This window comes from Malus domestica, chromosome 07 (assembly GCF_042453785.1).
Source record: "Malus domestica chromosome 07, GDT2T_hap1".
Lineage (NCBI taxonomy): Eukaryota > Viridiplantae > Streptophyta > Magnoliopsida > Rosales > Rosaceae > Malus > Malus domestica.
This window is the reverse complement of record NC_091667.1, coordinates 15,145,938-15,165,845: the sequence shown is the minus strand read 5'-3', so window position 1 is coordinate 15,165,845 and position 19,908 is coordinate 15,145,938. Positions and strand designations below refer to the sequence as shown.

The following is a 19,908-nucleotide window of genomic DNA, read 5'->3' as shown; positions in this document are numbered from 1 at the left end:
GACAGAAACAAAGAAGTGGAAGAGGATAAAATGGGTGTGTGAGTTTATTTTTCTATATATATTGGGCAATGCTTAAAATATCGAAAATATCCATATGCAAATTTGTGAAAATATCGACGAACATATCGAATATCGATATCGTTATCGGTTGCTTTCGATGGAAATTATGGAAATTTAAAATGAAACTTTAAAAGTTGTCAAACATTGGTTTGGACGAAATATAAGAGTTTCTTCAATATTTAACAGATGTTTCAAAAATATCGACCGTATATGTTCATTTTAGCCTAAACTTAAGAGTTTATCCGATATAAGGTGAAGTTTAGACTTCACCCCCCATCTCCATATCTTTCTCTGATGTTTTGGATATTTCTATGGAAATATTGACCGTTTTGAAGAAATTTTAAACATTGATATTGGGTGGTGCTATTGAAGAAATTTTAAACACTGATATTGGATGGTGCTATCCACACATAATCTATGAATTGATGAAACAATTCTTGGTATATGCCGCTAAAGGAAAAGGCCAATGTTCACATATTTTCTGTTGTTTTGCTTCACATATAACACACTCAATTTTGGATCAATTCTAATGAAGTATTTACCCTTTTCTTTTGTCTTCTTACCCAAAACCACTTAATTTGTGTGTGTGCATAAAATGAAAATCATTACACTTTTTATTCCTTCTTCTAACAACCATATTACTCATTTTAGCCCTATAGCCCTCAAAAAAATTAATATTTTAATGAACAATGCCAGCCTTGACACGCCTTGACCCTGATATTCCCCGAATACCAGGATAGACACGTGCTGGCCGACACCTGAGGGTGATGAAGACCATTAATTGATACGAAAGCTAAGAATAAGAAATAAATAAGGGCTATGAATTTAAAATACAATGAATTAACAATTTAGGAACGTGTTCAGAACATACAACTAACTAGAGTACTAAAAGAATTAATGTAAAATTTAATAAATAAAAGGATGTGGGTCATACACCGAGAGGACTCGAATATGCCATTGGGAAAACGTTGACGTCGGGATCGTATGCCTCGATTCTAAATCTTGAAAGGGGGCGCAAAACAAGGGTGAGTGGACCAAGTTCATATATATATATATATATATATATAATACGAAAACAGTTATGAACATACTAACCTTCAGGTTTATATATAATGAAAACTACTAGTGTAATAAGTGATAGGTTTTCTGAATCTCTAGCATGCCATAAAGCATCTCAACAGGTATAACGTGGAAAAACATCATATAAATCATCGCGTGTAACGTCTCGTAGATCGTCTCGTAAGTGCGGTGTGCTGCCAATAAGATCATTGAATAATAATACTCCCGGCCTAATGCCTGTACCTAAGTCTCTGTGCCCGTAGCTAGAGATAACTCCCTCCCGGCCCAATGCTTGTCTCCGTGTCCCTCAACTTTCGCTAGGGATTATTTCTCATGGCCTAACTGCCAACACTAGATCCTCATCCCAGACGGTATAGTGTCCACTAGGTACGCACAAATAGTTACGCCTAAAAAAAATAACCACTTCATAGTATAAAGTCATCCATCGTTCATACTATAAAGAGAGAAAAAGGTGGTTTGGGCTTGAGCTTAAACCTACACAACACACACAACACACTCTTGTGCACACACATACATGCACACATGCACCGCAACACACACATACACGCACACACACACGTGCACCACACACACGTGCATGGACACACACACACACACACCACACACACACGCACGTACACACACACAACACACACACACACGGCCCAACACACACACACACATTCACTGAGTCCATGCAAGGCACGGCCCGTAGACCAAATAACCAAAAAGGAGAACTGGGCTGGTCTAAGTGCAGGCTAAGGCCCGTGGGGGTTTGGGTGGCCTGAATGGCCTGCGTGTTGTTTGGAGAAGAAAGCCGGAGCTGCTACAGCTCTGGCCGGCGACTTTCTAGCAAACTAAGGTCCAAACCATACACCAAAATGAAGAGGGGAGATAATAGAGTATTTCTATACCCTTTCTTCGTCGTGAAACGACCGTGAGTGCTCGGAAAAATCCCACGAAAGTCACGGCTCGCCGGAGCTGGGTGAGCTTTCCCCCAAACCGATTTCTTTTTAAAACCTTGATAAAAACGATATAAAACTCATTAAAACACATTCATGCTAGAATCTAGAACGAATAGAGGGAAATTCGAGGCTTACCCACTCGGAAAAATTAATAAAACCCCGCCGGAGTTTTCTAGGTTTTGTCGTTCCTCACAACGACTGGAGAGAGAAAGAAGAGCGAAGTTGATGATGACGATGATGATCCCGTTGATGTCGGGAAGGGTGGTGTGGAGCTCTCGGGTGTGGGTCGAGGGGTGAGAGATCGGGGAGTGAGGGAGAGAGAGAGATGGGAGTGAGTGCAGAGAGAAAGAGAGAGAAAGGAAATGGGTCATGAGGTAGGGAAGAGAGATAAAAAAATGTGAGGTTTGTTAGGGTGCTGCCACGTGCTTTTTTAATCATTTGTAAATACATAAAGACCGAATTGATACCTTTCTTGATGTTTTGCAATTCCGACTTTATCTGAAAAATCGTGGCCCGAGTAACAATCGAAAAATGTTCCTTGATGTTTAGCACTAGTACTACCAATTACACAGGAAACAGCAGAAGGAGAGAGAGTAGCGGTAATCAGTTGCATCAATGCCCGATCATGCATTTTCCAAACCTTGAATTCATCACTTTCAATTGTCGGAGACATATCGCTTGAAGAAATAGAGGAATTCGCAGAATTGGATACGACAAAGCGAGTCAGACACAAATGCGACCCATCCATGAGACCATAGCCTTCAAGAAGCAACTCGATCTGAAAATTCCAAGTGAGATAATTGGAATCTTCAAGCTTAATAGTCACAGAAAATGAAACTGTTGATATAAGAGATGTTATGGGAGATTGAAGAATCTAAAACTGAGCAGAAGTCACCATTGTAGCAAATCAGGAGAAAAACCCAGATGAAAATTTCTCTGAGAACTTAGAACAAGCACTTGGTGTGCAAAGAAGAGAAGGTACCTAGTCGAGGAAGCAGAGAACGATCAAGATCCCAAGAAGAAGAGGAACGACCGTCAATTGAAGTAGTTAAGCGGAAGCAGAAGAACCAAGATCAGAAACCGTCAAGCACGAAGCTTTTTAGGCGAAAGATACCATGTAAACAAAAAGAAGCACATTATTCTTGCATAGAAAGAAAGAATAGTTTTAGAGAGAAAAAGTATTTCTTTTGTATTGAATGCATTAAGAGAGATCTCATTCCTTTACAATTATATGTTGTATATATCTGATTACATTGCTTAGCTACTAAGCTATTATAAGACTCATAAGATCTTGACACTTGTCATAATCTCTACTCACAGAATCTAAACAAACTTAACCACCTCACACATATAATATCTATCACAATCGAATGCAGGAAAAAACAGCGTCTTCTACGTAGTTTCTTTTTCTTACTAAGGCTTGTATATTTATTGTTTGTACCGTACTTGACCAATCCCGAAACTATCGAGCACCGGTCAACATTATACCGTCAAGGACCCAGAAAAGTTTCCCTTCGACCAGAAGGCCAATCACAGAGTGACACGTGTCGACATCAGAAGCCAATCATAGCGCGACATGTGTCAACATCGGAAGCCAATCATAACACGACACATGTAAATGTCAGAACAAGGCTAGAAACTCTCTTCTATAAAAGGAGATCATTCTCCCACAATATTTCCTAATGTCATTTGTACTAAATCATTCACTAGTACTCACTAAAGGAGAGCTTGAACCTATGTACTTGTGTAAACCTTTCACAATTAATGAGATCTCCTCTACTCCGTAGACGTAGCCAATCTGGGTGAACCACGTACATCTTGTGTTTGCTTCCCTGTCTCTATCCATTTACATATTTATCCACACTAATGACCGGAGCAATCTAGCGAAGGTCACAAACTTAACACTTTCTATTGTACCAAAGTCCTCGCTGATTTTGTGCATCAACATTTGGCGCCGTCTGTGGGAACGACACTTATTCCCACTCTCTTTAGCTTTGTTAAGCTGGTTTCCACCATTCGTACACTCTCTTTTGACCAGGCATCCCTTTCCAACATGGGGAGCGAAGGAAGCCACAACACATAGAATGACTTCCCTTTTGCACCTAGTGCGAGGCAACGAAAGAAGGAAGGAAAAAGGGTTGCTCTTCAAGCTAAAGTCGATGAGCTAGAAGCTCAGAACAACAAGATAACAATGAAGAATGAGGTCATCCAGAAGCAGTATGAGAAGCTCTTTGAGACGCTCCACGAAACTAGGCGTACTCAAACACGTGAGCTCGTTGCCTCTGTGGACATCAACCGTCATCTGGGTACCCCTCAACACGGAGGGTCACCTCCCTTTGACATGGGTATCCCTGATGAGGAGCGAGCTAATCATCAAAACATTGATCAACATGAGACTTCTTTCAACCCAGATGTTTCGACCCAAAACAGGAAAAGTGGAGGAAGATACCTCCTTACAGAAGGGATGGAAGGATCGAAAACTGTTTATTGTGACTGCCGAGACTTCCTAAAGCAACGTCGAGAGAATCCCTTCCACATATGCTCGAAGATCAATGACTTAAGGGTTTCTAAAAGACTCGGTCCCCTCCCACGACCTAGGCCCGCTGCCAATCTAGGGAAGGAACAACAAGTCCCAGAAGAACATCAAGGTACAGGGGACTCTGAGGCATTCCGACAGACTCACCCTAGAAGTCAGTACGGCGAGTCCAAGAAAAAACCACACGCCCTTGCTCAAACTTTCCTACTTCCAAGAGACTATGGAGACTTACGAAAGAAAATTTCAGTGGTACATGGCTCCACTCAGGATCCCCTTGTCCTACAACTTTTTAAAGAAGTAATCAAGTTGAAGGCTGAACGTCAGGCCGAGATACCTGACTGGAACCAACCCAGGCCTGGCCCTCTCATAAGGAGGATCGTCGACACCCCCTTCAAGCGAAGATAAAACAAAAGCTTGGTTTACAACTATATATTGGAAGGGATGACCCAATTGAACATCTTAACCTCTTTGAGTCCTCCATGGCATATCGGATGCACACCGACGAAGAGCGATGTCTTCTCTTCCCCTCCACCCTCTCTGACGGAGCTCTAAACTGGTATTGCCATCTTTCACTTGAGACAGTAGCTCATTTGAGGAACCCAAAGTTCAAGTCAAAACGACGGTCGGATGGGCCAGACATTCTCAGAAATGATGAAGGAGAAATAAGGTGCAATAAATCTTTGAAATAAGGGGAAAATTCCTACAAGCAATAACTCTCCGAATGTACTTCTTGCACACAATTGGTGCCCTTATAAAAGAAAGGGCAACAGGGTTGTTGGTTCAAAAATCGAAGAGGCACCACTCTCCGGATTCCGAAGAGGCACCACTTTCCACACGCAACATCAACTCCTCGGGTACCACAAATAACTTTGCCAAAGATCTCTGACAAAGGTTAGACACATAAATTTTGAAGGTCCAGCTACCTTACTATTACCCACAAGGGTAAAGGAACAGCACCACTGCTTGATAACTAGAAAGTCCCAATGTGTGTCAACCTCCGTGCTCCGTGGCAAGGCAGACTGGCAAAAATGCCCAACCTTTACTCACATTCGATAAAACACTCCCAACAAGATTGCTTGCTCAAAAATCGAAGAGGCACCGCTTTCCAAATCTTGAGAGCCAGACTCCCATCAGGATTACGTGCTCAAAAATCGAAGAGGCGCCGCCTTCCGAATCTCGAGAGCCAGATTCCCAACATGATTGCTTTCTCAAAAATCGAAGAGACACTGCTATCCGAATCTCAAGAGCCAGACTCCCAACATGATTGCTTTCTCAAAAATCGAAGAGGCATCGCTCTTCGAATCTCGAGAGCCAGACTCCCAACAGGATTACTTCATTAAAAATTGAAGAGGCACATCGCTCCGAATCTCAAGAGCCAGACTCCCAACAGGATTACTTGCTTAAAAATCGAAGAGGCACCGCTCTCCGAATCTTAAGAGCCAGACTCCCAACAGGATTACTTGCTCAAAAAATCGAAGAGGCACCGCTATCTGAATCTCAAGAGGTAGACTCCCAACAAGATTGCTTTCTCAAAAATCGAAGAGGCACCGTTCTCCGAATCTCGAGAGCTAGATCCCCGACAGGATTGCTTGTTTGAAAATTGAAGAGGCACCGCTCTCCGAACTTCGAGAGCTAGATTTTCTTGGATAAAGCTTGTTTGCAATCTTCACACGCAACATCAGCTTTCCAGATACCACATACCACTTTTTCAAAGTGCTCTAACAAAGTTAAAACACGTGAATCTTGCAGCTCCCACTACATTGCTATGACCGAGAAGGGTAAAGGAACAACGTTACCACTCGCTGTTAGGACAATTCCTATATATGTCGACCTTCATCCTCCACAACCAGGTAGACCTGAAAATAAAAAAATGCTTAATTTTTCTTCACATCCGAGAGGACACTCTCAGCAAAGTCTCTCAAAATACTCAGCTTCTTTTCCCCCTGATAATACCTCTGCAAACAAGCCACACCAGAGCAAGAGTATCTCATATCATTAGGGTTAAAAGCAAGAGTATCCCATATCATGCTTTTTCCCTGTCTTTTCCTTTGGCCTTGTTCTTACCTGCAAGACAAGGAGAAAGAGAGCAATCAGTTAGCACTTGGAATCAAGTTTCCAGTCAGGAATTGACTGCCTGGAACCCCTTGCTTGATTACTTACCTGGCATTGCTCTTGAGTACTCATCTTCAACATCTTATGCTTCTAGAGAAGATACCACATCTACCTGAGGAACAGATAGGGCAAGTGAGAAGGATACAAGGAAGCATATGGAGACAAGCGTAAGAGAACATGTGCCGATACATCCACTACTTTGTCAACATCAAAAGTATCCCATATCATCAGGGTCGAACGTACTCTAGATTTGATGGACTTGTTTTGACCCTCAAATTCTTGAGTCGGCCTTATACTCTGGAGGAAACCAGAAAACCCTTTAGCCCAGTTCAAGAATAAGCCTGTGGAAAGTTACTTCTTCAAAAGTAAAAGTATTTCATATCATCTATTCTCGATTTGCTTCTCCTTATTCTTGTTGCTGTTTACGACACAAGGAGAAGGAGAACAATCAACCGGAAGCCGAAGTCGAACCTTCGATCCAGGTTGCTTGCTTGGAAGTCTGATTGCTTACCTTGTTTGTTACCTCATTCGGCAAATCTCCTAGGTCAGCGACTTGAGGGACTCCTACTACATGGTTTGTATCACGCTTGACCAAGCTTGAAACTACAAGTAAGCTTCAAGTGAAATTGATACATTACCTTGTGCGAGACCGGTTAAAGATACCACCCCTGGATGGAGGAAAAGTACTTCCAGAGAAGATGCCGCATCTACCTATGAGACGGATAAGGCAAGTGAAGACGATACCACACTTCGGTACTTAGAAGTTTCGTGATTACTCAGCGGCTTGGATCTTGCAAGTCCCTAACCGAGGAGCTTCCTTCACTCGAGAACTTAGGGGAGCATTGTTTGTACCATACTTGACCAATCCTCGAAACTACCGAGCACCGGTCAACGTTATACCGTCAAGGACCCATAAAAGTTTCCCTTCAACCAGGAAGCCAATCATAGAGCGACATGTGTCGACATCAAAAGCCAATCATAGCGCGACACGTGTTAACATCGGAAGCCAATCATAACACGACATGTGTCAATGTCAAAACAACGCTAGAAACTCTTTTCTATAAAAGGAGATCATTCTCCCACAATATTTCCTAATGTCATTTGTACTAAATCATTCACTAGTACTCACTAAAGGAGAGCTTGAACCTATGTACTTGTGTAAACCCTTCACAATTAATGAGAACTCCTCTACTCCGTGGACGTAGCCAATCTGGGTGAACCACGTACATCTTGTGTTTGCTTCCCTGTCTCTATCCATTTACATATTTATCCACACTAATGACCGGAGCAATCTAGCGAAGGTCACAAACTTAACACTTTCTGTTGTACCAAAGTCCTCGCTGATTTTGTGCATCAACATATATGATTCTATGCAAGTTCTCGTACCATTTTCAGAAACTCATGGATTGCTTGTTGATTTTTTTCCCCTGATTTCTCATTTAAATAAAACAGTTGACTTTTGAATGGTTATTAGGTGTTGGTTACCAACAAACTAGAATGCAACTATCATAATCCATAGATACTAACCACATCTTATAAAGGAGAAGTTCTTGTGTGCGGACGCCCGTATAGGTTTCACACTCAAACAGTTGTATTTAACATGGGCGTAAGTGGAATCAATACAAGGAGCCTCACTCTTTTGTGAGAGGTAATGCATGGTTGATGTGGTTTAAGGCCCAAACTCGAGAATTTCTCCTTAGTAAATAAAAAAGTTTGCCCTTTCTTTAGGGCCAGAGAACATGAATGCCTTTAAATTTAACAGCAATGCTTAGAATCGAAAGGTTTCAAGTGATCAGCATCGAACATTAGGTGTGCGTACGTATGCACACCATAGAATACAAATGCCAAAGATGCCAAGAACTATCAAAATATTCTTCCAATCGTCTCTGTCTTCAAATTAGGAGTATATGTTATAGAAGTATGACATGCATATTTGTTAGGAACACTGTTCTAAAACTCCGTGCCTAGCACAGTCTAGGCACTAGGCGGCTGGTCACTACCACAATTGATTTGTGGCCGTTTGAAAATTAAAAAAGGGTGTCTAGACCTCCTTAGGTGTTTGCTTAGCCCACCTAGGCGTCTGCTTAGCCTGCCTAGTCCTGTCTAGGCACTCGCCTATGTCATGACTTTCACTTGGACAAAAATCGATAACTTTCATTTTGGATTTTCTTTTTGTTCAATAAATTGTGAGAGACTTGTTCAATAAATCGGTTACCTTAATCTATGTCCTTTAATTTTGCATTTTATGTTCCCAATACAATTATGAATTTTTGTAAGTATAAATAGACACTTATTTGTACTGTATATAATAAATGGGATAGTTTAGTTGCAGTGACACACTCCGACCGGGATCGAGGCATGCTGGCCGTCACGTGAGGGTAACGTAGCCATGTGCACAGTGCGGAAGCGATAAAGATAAGAGTTATACGAATAAATAAAAACCGAAAGCTAATTAAAGTGCACTAATAAACCAGAAGTGCTAAAAGTGAAATACAAGTGTAAATACACCTAATCAGAGCGTAGAAAGTCTAGGTGCAGTCCAGTAGGACAAGTACTAATTATACAGTACCATAAGATGTCCTACACTTATTATATATATGTCAGAACCGCCGGAATCCTCGTACGCCACCAACAACAGTCTACCTAAAACCTGGAGGGGCGCAAAACAGAAAATGTGAGTGGGCAAAAACAAATGTTTGAAAAAACCATTTCATTTCTCAATAGTTCTAACCCCTCGCCGTAAAACATGTATAATTTTTCCCAAAAATAGAATATAAACATATGCATAAATGTATATATATATAATTATCTTAACTCGAATCATGCTTTTCATAATCATATTCATAAGTATGCCATGCCAAGATATAAACAGAATAAGTAATTCAGGTGAGAATAAATTCATGGAAGATAACGTATTAGCCGAAACCTCTGCATAAGTCTGTACGATTGAATTCATAGCTCATTAGTCAATCTAGCCGGAGTCACTACAATGACCTATACGGCATTACATTGCACATAAGTCGGAACCACTAAAAATGGGTCTGTACGACAAGATTGGGTGTAATATAATTATGCTCAATATTACGCTCTCATAATAATTGGGCGATAAATCGCTAATCACCTACAAGTCGGAACCATCTATGATGGTCTGTACGACAAGACTGTGCACTTAAATTGGATCCAATGTAAGCATATGGTGCGGGAGGTGACATTATAAGCAGGACTGTGCCATATCTCTGGCTAAATTACAATCACCCTAGGTGCAGGTTTATGAGCTTAACTTTTCTCAATCACAACTTTAATCACATTCACGAATTATAACTCACCTGGGCTTACCTGAGCGTCCACAGCACCACAATTATATATATATTATGCATCATATACTAATTCACATAGGAAATAAAAATTTATACGCATGGCATTCTGGGAAAATATCAAGTATATAAATATATACTGAAAACCAAAAGCCCACTCACTAGTATGTCGAAGAGTTGTAACCCCCGAGTCGCCCTTGACTGCGCTCGTCCTTGGGATAAGTCTCACCTATATGCGAAATAACTATAAAAACGTTATTTAAAGCACATAGACAAAACTAGCTAATAACTTCTCATACAATGCTCAAATGGGTTGTTTGAATATACCAACGTGATCTACACAACCTCACGAACATCCCCATATTTTTAGAAAAGTTTTCCGACCACTGACGTGCCGTCACGCGTCGGCCAAGGCACGGCAACACGCGCGGCCACGCGCAGAGAACCCTAACAGAAACCCTAACTGCCGTTAGGAATATTCTGTTAAATAGTAATGTAATCCGTTAGTTTTACCTGACAGCGTCAGAATATTCCTTCAACTTTTTTGGAATATTCTATCTTCTTCTTCGGCTAGCCTCGCCATCGCCGTTCGCCGGAAACTGGAAAAATACGAAAACTTTCATATCTCACTCATTTCTCATCCAAATTTCATGAAACCAGTACCAAATTGAAGCTCTCGACTTGTAGAACATTTCCTTACCTGTTTAAAGCCTCAAAGATCACGGGATCTCACCGGAAAAATTCGAGAAAACTGGCCAAACTTAAAATTGACGATCCCGACGTCCAAAATGCTTGGTTTTTCTTCTCCGAGCTTCGTGAGGGCCTTCTAAAGCTTCATGTGAGCTTAAAATCTACTGAAACCTTCACATTTACGTGTGCATGAATAGTGCACCAAATCGGAGGTTAGAGTTCTCGGGGTTTTTGAGGTTTTCAGGTCCTAAAAATGGCATATATGAACTCAGTGACTTGCAAGGAGTTCGAATCTTACCTTCTTGACGTCGATCCGTGCTTGAAATGTGAGTTTGGCGTTCTTCCGTACGTTTGTACGGACTTTCTGAAAAATCCGTGAGGAAGAAGAGAGAGAGAAGGCACGGGGGGAGAGAGAGAGAGTTTGTGTGTGTGTGTGATCCACGTGGGTCACCAACCAACCAAAGAAAATAACATCTAAGTCCCAAAGCATAACACACACACGCTACAATTTTAACGTCCAAGGATAAAACCGTCATTTTACATCGTCGATAATAATAATTCGGGACGAGCTGTGACATGCTATCCCTGTCCTCTAACTATTATAGACTAAAACCTTATGCATTTTATATTTTAGATTGAAGTCCCTCTCATGCCACATAAATGACATAATAGTAAAATAAATTCAATAATACCAATAAAGACTCAAACTGTTATATATTTTGCTTTCATTTACACTACCAATTTAATTATTGAAAATTTTCTTATGGGTTTCAACCAAAAAAATGCTTATGGGTGCATTCTAGATTATAAAAAAAAATCCAATTTTATTTTATTTTATAAAATATGAGTAGATTTATATAATAAAATATGGGTACATTTGAATACATTTATGTAATAAAAATTGGAGTAAATTGTAGCAAATGGTCCCTTAATTTTAACTCAATTGGAGCAATGGTCCCTCAACTCATCAAACCGTGTAGCTATGGTCCTTCAATTAAAATCCATTATCATTGGTCTCTCAAATTTAATCAAACTGGAGAAATGGTCTCTCCACTTTAACCCAATTGGAGCAATGGTCCCTCAACTTTAATCAAATTGGAGAAATGGTCTCTCAACTTTAACCCAATTGGAGCAATGGTCCCTCAACTTTAACCCAATTGGAGTAATGGTCTTTCCTACGTAACTCATTTTGACAAAATTCTGACAAAGGTGGCGAAAAAGGCCATAGCTACACACTTGATGAGTTGAGGGATCCCAATTGTAGTAATAGTCATTTCAACATAACTTATTTTGACAAAATTCTAACGAAGTTGACGAAAATGACCATAGCTACACATTTTGATGGGTTGATGGACTAATGGTAATGGATTTTTAGTTGAGGGACCATTGCTCCAATTTGATTAAAGTTGAGAGACCATTGCTACAATTTACTCTAAAATTGGGTACATTTTACATATAAAATATTGGTACATTTATATAAAAATGTGGTTATATTTCACATACAAAAAGTTGGTACATTTTATACAAAAAAAGGGGGCACGTTTTATATAAATTGGGTACATTTTTTTATAAAAAATAGGCACATTTTAGACTAATATATATATATATTACATTAAAAATGGGTACATTTTATATAAAAAAGAATGGTACTTACAAAACAAAAATATTGGTACATTTTGCATATAACAAACTGGTAGATTTTTAAAGAAAAATGGGTTCATTATAAAGGTTAAAAAACTTGTGAGTATAAATAAAAGTTTAAAAAATAAAAAAGAAATTAATATATGGGTACAAATTAAAACTAAAAAGAAAATTGGCACAATTTAAAAAAAAAAAAAAAGAGAGTTGCAAATTGAAAATGGGTACAAACTAAAAATAGAAATATATGGTATAAAGTTTAGTCATGAATATAAATATACCAAATGTAACATTTCTAACACTAAATGAATTCTAAATTGAAATGAAAAGAAATTAAATTAAATTATCTTGATATGTAAATATTTTATTATTGAACTAATTAATGATGTTTATTAAAACCTAAGGACCTTGATTAAAAATTGAAAATGAATAAGGTTTTAATCAATTGAGTAAAAAAAGAGGGATGAAAAGAATGGAGGAAGAATTGAAAACTTGAGAATATTTATGACATGCTTTTTTCTTAGGAATGGAGGAAGAATCACGTCATTTAAAAATTATTGTGAGTCCCGACATGATCGAAACTAAATATTAACTCTTGATCTTCTTAATTTTTACGACTAGATTAATTTTAGACATGAATACTTCTGCTTCATGTCGCCCCGACAAGAACAACACAAAGAAAACGACGCCGCATTGAGAGCGTTTGCTCGTCCGTAAAAGTGATAACTTAAGCGAAGTTTACGTTTCGTTTGACACGTCAAAGTACCAGTATAACGACCTTCTCTTCCTTCCCGCTCCTTTCTCGCCTCCCAAACTCCAGCTGAACCTCTCTCCCTCTCTCTATCTCTCTGGATCATTAATTCATTAATCTAATTTATTTTTTTATTGAATTTGAATCCAATAATCTGATCTGCTGCTGCGACGATGTCGTTTTCTGATTCTGATTCGTCTTCTCATGGCGGAGCTACGGAGTACAAAATTTTCCGACAAGTCAGCCGTGACCGTAAGCTCTCGCTCGAACCAACAATTTTCTTTCTCACATTCTTTTTGTATTTTATTTGTTCTTATTTTCTGTTTTTTTCTCGAGAAAATGCATGAGCTGGAAGTTTTGAATCTCAAAAACGTCAGCATTAATAAGGCTCCAAATTATGGTCTCCATGTTATTATACACTTCTTCTCTGAGAAAATGTGCGAGATCATTGAAATTTTGATAATTTTGACAAATTGAAGGAAGTTGAGGTTCTACCATCGCTGAGTTGCTCAACTCCTTACAAAATAAAACTATGCAAAGTTTGCTAAATTTCTGATGCGAGACAACACAACACAACACATCGTCGTAATGTGAGTGACATATATTTATATTTGGATTTTGGATTTTAGGGTTATTGCACGAAATGCTTGGATCTACCAGAACAGAGAATTCTAAGTCTTGGAAGGTATGTTAAATTCTGTGTTTAATTTTTATTTCCGGCTTAAGAAGCTAAACTATGACCCTTTCAAGGCATTTGTTATTTCGATTTTTCATTTGGTCATTTGAAACTTGAATTACTTGCAGCGTATTGAGTTCAAATAATTTCCTTCCCAGGTGCTTATCATGGATAAAGTGACAGTGAAAGTTATGTCCCATTCATGTAAAATGGCAGATATCACAGACCAAGAAATTTCGCGTGAGCACTACTATCAATTTTTCGTTCATATGTACCACTGCAATGCTTAGAATGTTGCATTTGTTTTTCCAACTTCTTCCAAGTTTTTGGTCCTAGTCACTCTGAATTTTCCGATATTAAATAGAGTCGAGATTGGGAGGAAATGGAATCAAATAGTACGGACTGCAGAGTGAGTTAGGTGATAGAATTCGACGGGGTGAAAATTGTGGAGAATGTACACTCTATTTTGATGTTAATTCCAATGAAGCAAATAGTATTTTGGTACATGTCATTGGTTACAATATCAGCTAAGACATCTTTAGTCAAAGACACTCATGCTGTGCTTCCCTATGCTTTTTATTGTTCCTTGGGACTTACTAGAAACCGATTCTCATTTATTGCAGTGGTGGAAGACCTTTTTCGGAGGAGAGAACCATTGCCGTCCATGGATGTTGTTTATTTCATCCAGCCAACAAAAGAGAAGTACAGTTTTATTCAGAACATACAATCCTTGATCCTTTTTTCGTCCGTTTAGCACTGCTTATTCAGAAGTAACGAAAATTTACGATTTCATTTTTGTATGGTCTATTTTTAACCGTATCTTTTGCTAGCATGCAGTATAGTCATGTTCCTGTCTGACATGTCTGGAAGGGAGCCGTTATACAGGAAGTATGATAACTATTTTTTATAATTTGAGATTTTGTATATTTTGTACCCAGTGGTACAAAAATTTGAGCTTTTATCGCTTGCGATTTCAAACAGCGCAATGTGCTGATTGTTTTCTTTTGTTTTCTTGCCTGTTTCAATTTCGTGGCTGTAGAGCATTCGTATTTTTCAGTTCACCTATCCCAAAGGAACTTGTAAATCACATAAAGAGCGATACAAGTGTTTTACCCCGCATAGGTGCACTGAGAGAGGTTGGTCTTTTCTTATGCGATTGCTCCGTATTTCTAACGGTTGTTTTTACTTTTTATATTCAAATTCTCGTCTGGTCTTATGTTTCATTGTTACTATGCAGATGAATTTTGAGTACTTTCCTATAGATAGTCAGGTACTGTTATAATATTTGGTATAGTTTTTTATATGCGTTTGTTTTGTGGCATCATATCTCATTTTTTTTAAAGTAACTCACTATTCTCTTTAGTTTCGGTTTCCATCCTGTAGGTGCTACTTAACACAAAAATATGAGTAATTGACTATCTTTGCTTTCGATCAAACTTTGAACATACTGATATTGGAGCTATTTTCAGAAACATGGGGATGATTTTTCACTGAGATTCACTTTATTGTAGGCTTTTGTCACTGATCAACAAAGGGCGTTGGAGGAGCTCTTCGGTAATACTGAGAATGCTCCCAAATTCAATGCTTCCATAAACATAATGGCAACTCGAATTGCTACGGTTTTTGCTTCTTTGAAGGTTTATAACTTGCTTGGTTCCCTTTTTTCTTTTCGGAAACAGTAATTTTTTCTGTCAATAAAATGGTTTTTTCTGCCTTTTTCCTTGTGCAAATGTCTAAACAAGTTTGCACTACCTCAGGAGCTCCCATATGTGCGTTATCATGCTGCCCAGTCAGATGACTCAACAGAAGCATCACCTCGTGACTTAATTCCTACAAAGCTTGCTGCTGCTGTTTGGGACATAATTTCAAATTATAAATCTTCTATTCCCAACTTTCCGCAGAAAGAGACATGCGAACTGCTCATCTTGGATAGATCTGTTGATCAGGTTATTATTCCTTGTCCTGTGCCGTCTGTTTTTTCTTCTACGTTCTGTATGCTGTTATATTTTGACCTGTCGAATGTGGTGGATTTGAAATAGATTGCTCCGGTCATACATGAATGGACATACGACGCTATGTGTCACGATTTATTGGATATGGACGGGAACAAATATATGCATGAGGTATGCCTTCATGTTGCCTTTTATGACCCTTAATTTTATTTATGTTCATGTATTTAATTCTAGTTGGAGTTTTTTAATCTCTCCCCTAGATATAGAGATAAAATATATTGTATATTAGGTTCCTAGCAAAACTGGTGGCGATCCTGAGAGAAAGGAGGTGCTTTTGGAAGACAACGATCCAGTCTGGCTTGAGCTTCGTCATACACACATAGCAGATGTATATTTCGTGATTTCAGACATTTTAGTTTACATGAATATATTATAAATGTGAATACTATAATCGATTAACTGAAATATCAGGCTAGCGAACGGTTGAGCGACAAGTTTACCACCTTTCAATCAAAGAATAAAGCTGCACAGCTCCAACAGAGTGCAAGGTTGGTCTTACTATATAATAGGGACTCTTAGAAATTGTTTACCATTTGATGTAGAGAGGTTTTATCTTATTGGTGCTGTTTCAGATTAAAAAGATTTTCTAGAACTACATGAACTTATAGACAGTTCCACCATAGGAGTGTTGAATTATAGTCTCGAAAAACGTCCCATTTTTTGCATGAATACGTGGTACAAAAATCTCAAGCTTAGCAGCATCCCTGGTACTGAAGCTTATTCCTAGAATTTGTAAAGCAGTATGCTTGTAGGTACTATGGTATAGGAGAATCAATAATAGATTTTAATTGATATCGAATATAAGTGTTTTTGGATCTTGAACTATCGTTGTCATACACTTCTAATGTAGAAGATTAATTTGTGCAGAGAGGGCAATGAGTTATCTACGCGGGACTTGCAGAAGATGGTTCAAGCTTTGCCACAATACACTGAACAAGTTGAAAAGATTTCTCTCCACGTTGAGGTTAGCTTTGAACATTTTCAGGCATTGTGTGTCTTTAGATGAAATATATGTACTTTCACTTGTAACAAAGCCGTTCGTGCTGATTTCTTTTGCTTCATTGTTTCAACTCAGATTGCAGGGAAAATTAACAAAATTATCAGGGAAACAGGACTTCGAGACCTCGGGCAACTGGAGCAGGATCTTGTTTTTGGAGATGCAGGAGCCAAGGATGTCATCAATTATCTGAGGACAAATCAGGTGATGTACAAGGGACATGCAGTTCTCCCACTAAGTAGTTTTTGATATTTGATACCCACTATTTTTTAACGGAGATTATCCAATTTATGCAGGATACAACGCCTGAAAATAAGTTGCGTCTTTTAATGATTTATGCATCTGTATATCCTGAGAAGTTCGAGGGAGACAAAGCTAATAAGCTAATGCAGGTAGCTATGACATCTATGTCTACTATATTATGTGTATATGGTTAGTTAAGTTAATTTATAGCTGAAAAAACAAAATAGTTACGTTAATTTCTTTCTGTCTGTTAACTTAGTTGGCAAAATTATCACGGGAGGACATGAAGGTTGTGAATAATATGCGGTTGCTTGGGGGTTCATCAGAGTCCAAGAAGACATCTAGTAGCTTCTCACTGAAGTTCAATGCTGCGAAGGTAAGCATATCTACTTGTGGAGATGGTTCCTGAATATTAGTGTAGGGTCCTGTTTCAGAAAACAAGCAGCTGAAAGAGTAAGGCCTGTATATAAATGATCATGTTTTACAATCAGACGAAGGGAGCAGCGAGGAAGGATCGTACTGATGAGGTGGAAACATGGCAACTATTTCGATTCTATCCCATGATAGAGGTACGTAAGCTTGAACATCATGAAGGTGGTCTCTCCACGTGTGTTACACAACATTTTAACACTTTTCATTTGATCATTTAGTCATTTAATTAGAATTAGCAACCCCATACTGCACTCTCTTTCCTCCTGACAGAGGAGAAAAAAAGGAGAGATTATTCTTGGTGATTGTGTGTAGTGTAGAGATGTAATTCTTTTAAGGAGATGGAAATTTTTTACATCCGAATGGGAAAATTTGAATCTGAACTAGTTTAGAAAGCTTATTAAGATTTTTTTTTTTTTTTTTTCAGGAGATCATTGAAAATCTTAGTAAAGGTGAATTACCAAAGAGCGAGTATTCATGCTTGAATGAACCTACTCCGGCTCCCCAAGGGGGCAGTGTGAGAGGCCACAGTTCATCAGCGCAGACAAGCCAATCTACCGGTGCTCCTCATTCAATGAGATCAAGGCGGACTGCTAACTGGGGACGGGCTCGGCATTCTGATGATGGATATTCAAGGTAGCGTCATGGTGCCCAATCTCTAGTCAGAGTTAATTTGCTCATTCCCCAATTGAATGTCCATGCAAGGGCAGCGGTTGAATTTAATCATCCGATTTTATGCTAGTTCATATGGCAACTTAGAACAGCACAACTCGGATAGTAACTAATCATTGCTCTGCCACTACCTTTTGTAGTGACTCAGTTTTGAGAGGTTCATCTACTGATTTCAAGAAGATGGGGCAACGTATCTTTGTATTTATGATTGGTGGGGCAACTCGATCTGAGGTAGAATTTGCGAGCAACTTCTCAGCTTAGTTTCTAGATCTGCAGTGTAGTGCTTTTAGATATTCTCTCACGGTTTTATCTTGATGCTGTCCTCAGTTACGAGTTTGTCACAAGCTAACGACGAAACTGAGAAGGGAAGTAATCCTGGGTACTACTGGTCTCATTGAACCCCCACAGTATATTACGGTATGTATACCTTTACTATCATCATTTGTTATGTGGAATCGTACGAAAAGAAGTCCTATCTAAACTGTTGTTCAAGTATCAATTTACGATCATGATTATTGTGTATGTTCCAGAAACTGAAGCTGCTATCAGAAAAAGAGCTAGCAATGGACGGCCTTGGAATCTAAACTACAATGGCAATGAATACTTAAAATGTACCTTTGATCGAAAGCAGGTTGGCCATTTTGATCAGCTAGGCATGCTTATTTTGTTTTATAACTTGCTACTGCAATATTCTCTCTTGAACATAAAATTGTGATTGAAGGAAACAATGACAATGCTGCTTTAATTTGTTTTCTGCAGACTTATGATCATTACCTGTTGATGGATGGTTTGCGTGCCTGCTACATCGACGGATCAGTTTCGTGCTTATATACATCCATCAACAGGTAATCATTGTTCATATGGGAAGAAAGCATGGGGGTATCCAAATATTAAGGAGGCATTATATAGAATGCTGCATTCAGAACGAATCAGTATGTTTGTCATATATATACATATATATAAGATGTTGAAGGATTTCATATTGTTCGTGTCTACACCTGATCGAAACATGGGTGTGTTTCAGAATTCTGATATTAATTACTATCTTTTTCCATCCTATCGCATTCCCGGTTGTCCTGGGTTTTTGTAGAGGTGAATTTTTGTTTAAGAGTCTGTTCAATCTCTAGACATCCCCCAAATATTCGAAAGCGATGCAATGCTTAGGAATACAATACCCACAAACCTCACAAGCCTTATCTGTGTAAACGATGAGGAAATTGGTGTTCTCTCTTTTGCCTTAGTTTGCCCGTAAATGCCATAATCGTGTTTTCTGTTGATGTACAAATTAGATGAGTATATGCACTTTATTAAGCAGAGAGAGGAACCATTTCCTTTTGAAGTCTATAATCAATTACCACCCATCACGGTAATAAGATAGGAAACTGAATCTCTTAATTTGACCAATACGATTGTTTACAAATAATAAATTCGTTAAACCCTACTTATCACATGGACCATGTCATATGGACCACCTTAGAATATTAAAATATTGTTACATTCTCCCACTTGGTCCATAATAACTAGGCGTGGGCAAACGGGTCTTAGACTCGCAGGTTGGGACTGGTACAAGCAATTCGGAGCAGGTTCGGGGTGGGTCCAATATAGTTTATACAAAAACAAGGCGGGGCGGGTCCTTATAATTAATTCATTGATTTCTTAAATGTCTGAGTTTCCAATCTCGAACCAAACCAGAAGAGCCTGTATCCAAACAATAAGTCCCAAGGATGTGGCGTGAGTGGATCAAGAGGAGCGGA

At 38.8% G+C, this 19,908-nt stretch overlaps 1 protein-coding gene across 1 annotated transcript; it reads left to right on the top strand.

Moving 5' to 3' along the window:
* Nucleotides 1-13,188: 13,188 nt before the first annotated feature.
* Nucleotides 13,189-19,211, top strand: LOC103455414 (protein transport Sec1a). Its single transcript, XM_008395030.3, has 22 exons — nucleotides 13,189-13,377; nucleotides 13,755-13,810; nucleotides 13,960-14,041; nucleotides 14,425-14,503; nucleotides 14,639-14,689; nucleotides 14,841-14,937; nucleotides 15,039-15,071; nucleotides 15,313-15,438; nucleotides 15,559-15,747; nucleotides 15,841-15,924; nucleotides 16,043-16,141; nucleotides 16,225-16,301; nucleotides 16,681-16,777; nucleotides 16,889-17,014; nucleotides 17,107-17,202; nucleotides 17,313-17,429; nucleotides 17,545-17,622; nucleotides 17,910-18,118; nucleotides 18,295-18,385; nucleotides 18,482-18,571; nucleotides 18,685-18,785; nucleotides 18,914-19,211. The coding sequence occupies exons 1-21, from the start codon at nucleotides 13,299-13,301 to the stop codon at nucleotides 18,736-18,738; spliced, it is 2,010 nt and encodes a 669-aa protein (XP_008393252.1). The 5' UTR covers nucleotides 13,189-13,298; the 3' UTR covers nucleotides 18,739-18,785; nucleotides 18,914-19,211.
* The last annotated feature ends 697 nt before the right edge of the window (nucleotides 19,212-19,908 follow it).